This window comes from Suncus etruscus, chromosome X (assembly GCF_024139225.1).
Source record: "Suncus etruscus isolate mSunEtr1 chromosome X, mSunEtr1.pri.cur, whole genome shotgun sequence".
Lineage (NCBI taxonomy): Eukaryota > Metazoa > Chordata > Mammalia > Eulipotyphla > Soricidae > Suncus > Suncus etruscus.
The window spans coordinates 73,384,355-73,395,592 of record NC_064868.1 but is presented as its reverse complement, the minus strand read 5'-3'; the positions used below and the strand labels follow the sequence as shown (position 1 = coordinate 73,395,592).

Below are 11,238 nucleotides of genomic sequence, written 5' to 3'. Positions count from 1 at the left end.
CTCCCTATTTCATTTGTGTATCATCCATCTGTGTATACCAAGAAGTGACTAAATGAAAACCTATTTCACTTCCTTACATGCCTGCATTGAATCAAGGTCACAAAAGTACTCACTCAATTCTAATACAAGCAAGTGGCTCAAGTGGTGCTTTTGTTTTGAACCACCCTCAGTGGTGCTCAGGGCTCACCCCTGGAGGGCTTGGGGATCGTACAGAGTGCTTGCCAGGGGTTGAATCCAAGTTTGCTGCATGCGAGGACTATCAATCTGTCCTCTCGAGTGGTACTTTGCATGTGCTAGCTCCAGGTTCAATCCCTGCCAGTGCCTACTCCCTCCCTGCCATGGGGTACTGCTCTGGTAGGCCCCAGCACTAGAGAATGGTCCACTACAGCAGTGGGGAAACAGAATGTAGGGTTTTGTGGTGACTTACTTAATATTGGTTTGTTCGAGGAAAGAGCCTGCATCACCTGTGCCTCTCACTGGCTCACGAACAAGAGTGCTGGGGTGGCTAGCAATAGTACAGCATGACATGGTGCCACAATTCAACTAGACAAAGCTGATGTCAGTCAACTAACCTACCAAACTTTTCTGATAATTTTTTTTGTTTCGGGGCCACACCCAGAGGTGCAGAGGGCTTACTCTTGGCTCTGTGCTCAGGCATCACTTCCAGTGGTGCTTGGACAACCATATGCAATGTTTGAAATTGCACTGGGGCCAGCCACATGAAGGCCCTATAGTAGCTCTCTGGCCCCATCAAGGTCTGTCTTTAGAGGCAGGATTATATTTTTGTGATCATTCTCTCAACCAAGTTTAGACTTTGCCTTACTACGGAAGTGAATATAGAACTCACTATTCCCATATAATGGAACTAACATTTTCATGACATTACCCATTACTAAGTTAAAAGGCTACAAACCAATGTAACAGCATTCACTGCTTTGAGGAGTATTTCTTAAATGGCCTAATTGTGACCTTAAGAAAATATATCCAACTTTATCCATAAGCACCAGAAATTTGACACCTCATAAGTTAAGTTTTGTTAGGTTTCTCTGTTTCTTTTTAAACATCAGTTCCCCCTCACGCAGTAGGCATATAGGTAGAAAAATAAATGAAGTCAGCACTCTTTACTTCTCACTAGAATAAACTCTGACTCAAACACAATGAATGGTTATATGCAAGGCTATAATTTTTTTAATGATAGATTTTCCTAAAAGAAACCACTAGAACATCATCCAAGTACTCCAAGGGAAAACAAAAAAAAAAATACATAAAGAGTAAAGGTCTATTATTTTAACAGCATATTGCCAAACAAACATAGACAACTAGGATAAAATGTCAAGAAACCTTAAAAATAACTTAAAAAGATGTAACATTCAAGTCACTCAAACATGTGGGGGTTCACAAAAAAAAAAACAACAAACAAACAGAAAAACAAGTTTGGGAGGAGTTCCACTTGCGCACGACAGCAACTCAGACTGTACTTCCGCCAGATTCATTCAGGTATCTACACTGGATGGATTTATAAACGGAATTCATTGTTTTCTTCATGTGGATATGTGCACACATATTAGAAGAGAGAAAATAAAAATTTCCCAGGTGCTGACGTAAGCACAGCAGGCTTGGTTTCCCTTTGATAAAAGTACGAAGGCAGATTTAGTTGGCTCAAGCTTTATCAGTTTTCCTACAGAAAAAAGTCTTAGGCATGCTGAAATAGACGAGTTATTGAATTGGTCATGCGATATATTTACAGCCATTTGCATCACATGAGCTCAGAAATGCAACAGATCTTTAAAAAAAAAGGTAGTTGTTAGTTTTCTGTATGACCTTTGACAACTGGAAATAACTTTGTAGGTCAATGACACTGAAGCTCAAAACACCCTAAACCAACACGAACAAGAACTTATTGACTGCATGAAGAGGCACAGAGCATAGAAAACGCACACATCACAGGGTTCCTGCATGGCAGGAAATTTGCTACGGCTACATAACAAATGGCTATGTCAACAGTTAGAGCTGCCACTGATGGATACGACAGTAGAGTCCCCTTAAAATCTCAAGGAGTGTTTGCAACAGCACAGGTGCCTTTGGGAGAATCTGTGTGTTTTGCTTGGAAAGGTAGTTTTCATGTGAAATTCTGCACAACATAGAACTATACCTATTTTCAATTTGGGTTAAGATTTAAGGCAATGCTATCTCAGACCTGAGGCAGGGATAACCCCACTGAAGTTTCTTATTTTTTTCTTCTGAAATAATTTTTGTTTTGTTTGGGCTACACCTGGAGATGGTCGGGGATTCCTCCTGGCTTTGCACTCAGGAATCACTCCTGGCAGTGCTCAGGGTGCCAAGATCAAACATGAATTAGCTGCTTGCAAGGCAAATGCCCTCCCCGCTAGTTGTACTGTCTCTCTGGCCCTTTTTCTGAAATATTAACAGATGAGTATCAACATTGAAATGTCTCCCCCTTTCAAATGTTCAGTGCACCTTTGAGTATTTTCAGCATTCCAAAATAGAATCCACTTTCATACCCTGATTATGAAATGGGAAATGGTTATGCACTCTTCCTGCAAACAGTAAAAAAAATTAAATGAACCACATGGCAGCTTAGCTATTTAATATTTAAAAAAGCAACATGAAACCCAAGACAACTGCACCCAGCAGATTCTGGGAAACCACCGCCCTTCCAAGAATTCTGCAGGGCGCTGTGTTTCTCTTCCAACTGACTGCTATAATGTGGGTCAATCACGAACTCATAAATTAACTTCAACTATCAGCTACAGACTAACAAAATGACATTAGACACAGTAAGTTGAAAAAGTTTTCCATTTTGCTCCTGTTTGGCTGCTAAAGAGCAGCAATTTAAATTGATATAAAAACTGAAGACCACAAAGCTTGCTATACAGATCAAGTACAAAATAAAACGGAAGCAGCAATTACATCTTACTTTACACCTAACTTTGCGGGGGTATTTACAGAGTTGGGAAAGGAGATCTCGGGAACCACCACTAGTCGGTCTCTTGCCTCTGCCTTGCAAGCCCACCTGATCTCTCGTACTTGAAACCGTGCATCTTGAACAATCTGCACCTGGACTTTGGCTTCACTTCCAGTCCTGGAAGTCACCTGCAGCCTCCATAGCCAAACAGCAGAGTGCTGGAGGCAAGGCATCTCTTCTGGCCCATTACCCAGTGGGGAGGCCCCAGGGTCCTTCGCTCCTCAATCTGAATGTGGCAAGATCTGAATGCCACCAGCCTCCTGTGCCATCGCAGGCCACTCGAGAAAAAGAGGGGAAGAAAGGCCACGACCAAGACAGTAGCAATCAACCGAAGGTTCCCACCAAAGAAGCCTCCTAGGCGCCTCCTTCTTTTCTCTCCTTCTCCTCCCACAGGACAAAATTCATTCACATCACAAGAACTCAGTACTCTGGTTAAGTGTCAGGTAAATAGAAGAAAGATTAAAGTTGTCATGATATTTTTTTATATTTTAACAGAGACATAGAACTAACAGAACACACACAACATCACTGTGAAAAGAACTTTCTAGAAACAGATCCAGTCTACATAGTGCAGCCAGTACAACAGGAAAGGCTAGTTGTTCACAATCTGCCTCGTACAGAATATTTATATTCTTCCAACGCCATAGAAATAGCATGTATATAGCTTTGACATTCAGAGACATGCACTGGGACTTTTTAGGTAGTACAAATTTCTTCACAATCACATGTGCAAAGTTTACAAATCACTAAGTGTGTATTAATAAGCTTAGGCTGGACTGTGTCTTGTAGTATTATCTAACAAATTCAACGGGGGTTCAGAATCATCCATAGGAAGAACAAGGCGGGTTCCCCGAATGACCAGTTCATGGTCCCCAAAAGTGAGCTCCCGATCCAAAGCATCTTCAGAGCTGTTGCCCAAAAATCTCCTAGGGGCGCCGGATGTTGTTGAGTCTGTGTTCACAGTCGAATCTCCATAGGTCAGACTAATGTCGCCATCATTGAGAATGAGATCTGAGTCATCATCCTTCAGTTGTTCCTGGTTCTAAACACAAATGAAAGAAGTTTTCAGAACCGTTTAAGAAATTTAAGCACCATTTTCCAGAAGAGAAACAGCAAGGATTCCCTATTGCAAATCCTCAGAGAAACCCACTATTGTCTTCCAGATCAAGCCGAAAATACTGAATTTGCTTAGAAGACTTTCTGAAACTGGGTCTTTCAGCTTCTCCTGCCTCAGTGGTCGCTGAACTGATGACAGCTGCCCCATTCCTGCACACCTCTTCCCTCCCATCAGCTCTGCCTGCCATTGTGGATGTGGGCCTGGTGGAGGGTCTGGCTAAAGAATCACCTTCTCCTGGAGTCTTGACTTCCTTGCTCCTGTGACGCTAGCTCAGGGGTTTCTCCTCATATCCTGCACCTACCCCTCTTCTAACACTCTTGTATTACAACTGCATTTCCACTGGTGTGCTCTACACTTTCCCTCCCACCAGACTAAGTTCCTTCTATAAAGTTTGAGGTATATACAGTTTCAACAAATATAAGTGAAAAACTTTATTGCTCATTTCACTCAAATTTTTCTGGTTTGGGGATTATGCCTGGTAGTACAGGGAGGGGGGACATGCCTGGCTCTGTGTTTACAAGTGACCCATTGGGGTGCCGAAGGGACCATATACCCTGTCAGGCATCTTACTGGGGTAAATGTAGACGAGACAAGTGTATTAATCCCTTTACTATCCCTCTGGCTCCTATTTTTAATTTAATATTTTAGTAATTAATAAGACTTTTACTTTGGTATTAACAATTAAGACAAATACAATATCCTTTCAATATAATAAACCCTCACCTTACACTTGTTTCTGCTTCCATAAACTTTAGTTCAAATGGAAACTTTATAGTCAAAAGAGTCTAATTAAAGTTCTCCAAAAGGAGAAGTCATGTACAATATCATTTTAGTAGTAACAAAGTCAGTTGAGAGGTTGGAGAGATAGCACACTGGGCCTGGCACCTGGTTAGCCCAGGCTTGATCCCTGGCACCACATAAGGTCCCATGAGCCCCACACTGAAAACAGAGCCAACATTAAGCCATGAGCACAATTAATGTGGCCCAGAAACAAACAGCAATAACAATAAGAATAAATGTGCTGAAGGTAAACTGTTAGGTTATACCTTATTTTACCTAAAACAAAGATCATCCCTGGTTCCTTTGTACATTTGTTTACAACTTGAGTTTTACCCCAAAACAGAGATTGTCTTACTTGTAAACCTGGGTGGGACTGGCTCATAATAGTCTGAGCTATCTATCCTTACTGCCCCACCCAGGAGTAGTCTCTGTACTCAATAAAAACAGCAGTTTCTGGCAGGCAGCTTGCTCTCCATATGAAGTAGAATACTGCCAGACTGCACCTGTTTCACCTTAGATTATTTCATGCATGACCCTGATTCAGACTCATTCATTCACCTGGGGTTGGAGATATGGCACATGGATTGATTTTAAAGTAAACCACTCAAATCCTATAATATCAAAATTCAACAATACATAAATTAAATAACTGTGTGGAGTCCAGTAGCTACTAAGGGATCAACATTGGTGGGCAACCCAAGTGGACCCCAAGACTGACTGCTGTGCCCAATCATTGCTATCTGGCCTAGCCAGCCAATTTAGCTTATAGTGATCCTCAGGATCACTTAACTCAGCTTGGAAATACAAGCCCCCCCAAAATAATTGTGGTACATCTAATGTGATAGGCGCAAGATGTTGCTTTCTCAGGTTGAAAGTAATATAATGTTAAAAATAGATGTGTTCATAGGAAAGCATGGAAGAGTATTCAATAAGCTGATGGCAGTTCTGCATGATACAGCTGATAGTGACTTTTTCCTTCTTTTAAGTCTCTGTCTACTCTATATTTTTATTGTCCAAGCACATACTACTTTTAAAAGTTAGAAATAGGGCTGGGGAAACAGTACAGTGCATAAGGTGTTTGTTTTACATGTGACCAATTCTGCTTTGAAACCAGGCACTACACATGGTCCTCTGAGCACCACAAAAGGTCACTCCTGAGAACAGGGTATGTCTCCACCCTCCTCCATCCAAATAAATGGCCGTATAATTAAGAAATAATTTTTTATAATATATGTTCTAAACATACACCTAGCAAAAAGTCTGAGACTAAGTTTTTCTTGAGGGAAACAGAGCTTATAGAATTAGCTCTTCAATGTTCTATGTGTTTCGAACACTTTATATTAAGAGAGTCAAAATATGAGGAGAGAGTTAAGACAAAAACCTTAAAGTTGGGCCGGAGAGATAGCATGGAGGTAAGGCGTTTGCCTTTCAATGCAGAAGGTCATCAGTTCAAATCCCGGTGTCCCATATGGTCCCCCGTGCCTGCCAGGAGCAATTTCTGAGCCTGGAGCCAGGAATAACCCCTGAGCACTGCCGGGTGTGACCCAAAAACGACAAAAAAAAACCCTTAAAGTTTTTTAAGTAGCTGTTGCTAGAAATTTGCTAAATAAGGAGCCCTTTCTTTCTGCTGAGGGCCATTTGGAAATTTGTGACCTTATCTCCAGGCCAGACAGTACAGGCATATGGGCTGCGGCCAGGCAAGAAGCAGCTGTGTTCTCCCGGTCACACACCAGGACCAGACCCCATGATTTCATGAGCCAGAAAATCTAGGTTAGGGATGGGCCGAATATTCCCCATTCCAAATTCAAATTCAGAAAGATAAAGTCATGTGAATTAAAACTTGAACAGGGCCGGAGAAACAATTCAGTGGGCTGAGCACATGCTTGGCTTGCAGGAAGCCTGGGTTCAATCCTCAGAACACATGATCCACCAAGCTCTGAGGACAGAGCTGGGAGGAGTTTCTGAGCACCATTGGGTGGGGTTCCACACAACCAAAAATTAAAACAAAATTCAAACAAAGCCCTGAAACCTAGCCAGATATAATCCTTTCTGCACAATCTGGTTGTAATACTAAGTCTGACAAGAGTCTCACTTAATTCACTGTCACTTGCAATAAAATCTGTCTGCCAGGAGGCAATTTGACGTTTCTGACATTATTAAATTTGGGGTTTAAGGTAATAGCTGTTAAATTAAAAAGTAAATATGCACCTGTTTTTTGTTGTGTTTTGGGCCATATTGGGCAACGCTTAGTGTTCAATCTGAGCTCTGCACTCAAGAACAACTCCAGTGAACTCAAAAACCATACGTGGTACCAGGGATTGAACCTGGATCAGCTGATTGCAACCTACCAGCTGTTCTATCACTCTGGCGCTGCATTTGTATCTTAAGGTGACATTTTTACCTCTCAAAGCTACAGTCCTTAGAATTACTAAGCTCTGGGGACTAGCCACGGAGCCACAACACTGGATACTCTCCATGAATAAAGAGAAGGTAACAGAGTTCAAGAACTCGTAGACAGGCATCAATGTCATTTCACCAATCGGAAAAAAGAGCAGCAAAACAATGCACTTCTTCTGATCTTGTGTAAAAAAGTGATAAAAGTGATGGATATAAAAACATCTAAGTTTGTGTAGAACAGATAAATCAGGACATAGCCCTTAATAAAAAGTCTTTAAGGGCTGGAAGTAGGAAGGCAAATTTTCCTTTTCTTTTTTTTTTTTTTTTTTTTTGGTTTTTGGGCCACACCTGGTAACGCTCAGGGGTTACTCCTGGCTACGAGCTCAGAAGTTGCTCCTGGCTTGGGGGACCATATGGGACACCGGGGGATCGAACCACGGTCCGTCCAAGGCTAGCGCAGGCAAGGCAGGTGCACCTTACCTTTAGCGCCACCGCCCGGCCCCTCCTTTTCTTTTTCACTTTGTACATTGCATGCTCTTTGAATATTTGGCTACAAACATATTACATTTGTCAATTAGTTAGAAACAGAAAAAAGGGGCCAGAGAGAGCATGGAGGTAAGGCGTTTGACTTTCATGCACAAGGTCATTGGTTTGAATCCTGGTATCCCAAATGGTCCCCCGAGCCTGCCATGAGCGATTTCTGAGCATGGAGCCAGGATAACCCCTGAGTGCTGCTGGGTGTGACCAAAAAACCAAAAGAAAAAAAAAGAAATAGAAAAAAAAGTTATGGGTGTATGGGTTACATCATACCTTCCGGCAAATACTGAGATTCCCACCCCATGAATGTGACTACATGGAACTAGGACCTATACAGACTTACTGAGTTAAGATGAGGTTATTAGTGTGATCCACTATGTGGTGATTGTCCTTCTAGAAAACATGGAATGGATGGGTGCATGCTTGCACACACCTGTACAATACCACAATACCAAGACAGAGCTATGTATGCTGTATCTATCTATTTACCAAGGCTTGCCAAAGCTCATCTGGAAACCACCAGAAGCTGGGGGAAAATCATGGAACAATCAGGTTCTTTCAGAGTTCTCAGAAGGAACCAATCTGACCACACCACATAACTTAGAGATTTCAAGCCGCCAGAACAGTGAGACAGCATGGCTTTGCTGTTGAGACATTCGGCTTGAGGTACTGTTATGGCAGCCCAAAGACAAAACTACAACAATTTGCTTTATACCACAGGACACACTATTGTGAAACTTTTGGCCTTTGGCAATAGCAACTGGGTCTCTGGTATTCCACAGACAGACTTCATTGATAGACTGAGCCAAGAAAGCTGGCTGAACCCTTGGCAAAGAGGAAGACTGAATGTGCTAGAGAGAAGAGCCAGAGCAATACAGGAGGGAAGACACAAGACAATATTGGATGTTTCCTGCGAAGCCACCACACAAGCTGTCAAGAGGGATTACCTGACCAAATGCAGGACTCCCTGATCCAGAGTGCCCCACCCCTGCAAAGTCTGCACTACTCTCTCCAACCCCTCTTGGAAGAGTCTGCTACCACATGCCCCAGAGGTTCCGGAACTGGGTGTTTGTGTCTGCTTTACTACAGTGCTGCTTCTTGATCTAAGGCATTGCATCACCGTGCAAATTGGTGGGTTTGTTAATATGGGCATTTTTCTTGATGCCACAGATTATTTTAAAAGGGTTGAGCTAGAAGAAAAGGTTTTATTTAAAAAATAAAAACTTGAAAAAAATTAGAGGACTGCATTGAAAAATAGGGGCTAGTTAGCATTTCTGTCATTTCTTTCTCTGTTGCAATAGTTGTAGGATCACTAATCACATGTTACTTGCTAAAGGGAAAATAGGCCCTCTAGAGTTTCTCTAGCTAGGTTCATGCCTCTCAGTGATTTGGCATACAGAGCTACAGTCACCTAAGATCCCCAAAGCTGATAGGTATGAAATAAAAATCCCATCATCTATTGTGCTTTAGAGGCACAAAAATGTTTCCTACTAACCCGCCTACTAAGATGACTGTGACAACTTAATTTGTAGATACAAACATTGATATTTATAAGTCAAAATCACATGGAGATACCTGCACTAATAAGAATAATATATAGGGCCCGGAGAGATAACACAGCGGTGTTTACCTTGCAAGCAGCTGATCCAGGACCAAAGGTGGTTGGTTTGAATCCTGGTGTCCCATATGGTCCCCCCGTGCCTGCCAGGAGCTATTTCTGAGCAGACAGCCAGGAGTAACCCCTGAGCACCGACGGGTGTGGCCCAAAAAACAAACAAACAAAAAAGAATAATATATAGAGGGGCCAGAGAGATAGTATAGGAGTTATGGTGCTTGTCTTGAACACAGGCTGATCCTGGTTTAAATCCTGATTCTTGAGCATAGAGCTAGAAGGAATTCAGGTGTAGCCCAAAAACAGACAAGAAAAAGAGCAAGACAGACTAGAGACAATGTCAAAAAAAATTGAAAAAAAAGGGGTGGCCATCAATGTAGCTGTGAGGTGAAGCACTTGCCTTACAGGTGTGAGGTCTTGGATTTGATCCTCAATACAAAAAAAAAAAAGACTGGGGGCCGGAGTGATAGCACAGTGACAACCAACGCAGGATGAACCCAGGTTCGATTCCTGGCATCCCATAGGGTCCTCTGAGCTTGCAAGGATCGATTTTTGAGCACAGAGCCAGGAGTAACCCCAGAGCACAGCCAGGTGTGGCCCCAAAACAAACAAAAAAGACTGGTAAAAAAGGTAAAAAGTACTGGTACTGATACAACAGAGAAGAGAATTCAGTATATTGTTGATGAGAATATTAACTAGCACAGCCTAATGGAAAATGGTACAGATATTCCTTAGAAATATAAGAACAGAGGCAAGGGCTATAACTCAACAGTAAAGTATCTATATGAGGCCCTGTATTCAAATGCTGATAAAACATACATATAATCAAAAATGAAATAGGAATTGAAGTTCTACAGGGTTCAGCAATAATGCTTCAGATATTTATTTCAAGGCTATGAAAATGGGTTATTATTCACAATATCCACAGGAAGGAATCAACTGGAATGGCTACCTCCAGAGGAATGGTTTAGACAGAATGAATAGCATTCTGCCATTCAAAAGGTGAAATTGTGCCCTTTGGGATCTAGTGAATGGATCTTAACATGATTATGCTCAGTGATGTAGAAAAACAAAAAGAAACTTATTGGATGTTTTCACTCATGTAGAAAATAAACAACAGAAGCAAACAAACTGGCAAGAAACAACTAATTTCTAGACTCAGTGAAACCTGTCGTGGTTACCAGCAGAAGGGAGAGGTGGAAGGAATGGATGGGAAAGTCTTTTAGATGGCAGGTGCAATGTTATAATCATACAGAGATACAAAGCAAAAGGTCTCAAATTCTGAAATACTCTAAATCAACAATAAATCAGGGGCCGGCACGGTGGCGCTAGAGTTAAGGTGTCTGCCTTGCCAATGCTGGCCTAGGATGGACTACGGTTCGATCCCTTGGCGTCCCATATGGTCCCCCAAGCCAGGAGAGACTTCTGAGCACATAGCCAGGAGTAACCCCTGAGCATCACCAGGTGTGGCCCAAAAAACAAAAAAACAAAAACAAAAAACAAACAATAAATCAATAATCAAAAAAGTAATACACATTCATTTAGTACTGAGATAAGCCCATAAACTGCATAAAATCAAAACCCAGACATTGACTGACTCATCTACTGATAGTATGTGTTATAAAATTAATTATGTTTCAGAGTTACAAATTCTGAGGCTGGAGAGATAGTATGGAGATAGGGCATTTGCCTTGCACGCAGAAGGATGGTGGTTCAAATCCCGGCATCCGATACGGTCCCCCAAGCCTGCCAGGAGTGATTTCTGAGCGTAGAGTATCACCCAAAAACCAAACCAAACCAAACCAAACC

At 41.9% G+C, this 11,238-nt stretch overlaps 1 protein-coding gene across 1 annotated transcript in view; it reads right to left on the bottom strand.

The window, feature by feature from the left end:
- Positions 1-1,165: 1,165 nt before the first annotated feature.
- The window catches only part of SLC9A6 (solute carrier family 9 member A6), a 77,014-nt gene continuing 66,941 nt past the window's right edge, over positions 1,166-11,238 (bottom strand). The window contains exon 16 of the mRNA XM_049766652.1: positions 1,166-4,028. Coding sequence (XP_049622609.1) covers positions 3,753-4,028 — 276 coding nt within the window. The 3' untranslated portion in view covers positions 1,166-3,752. The remainder of the gene's footprint in view (positions 4,029-11,238) is intronic.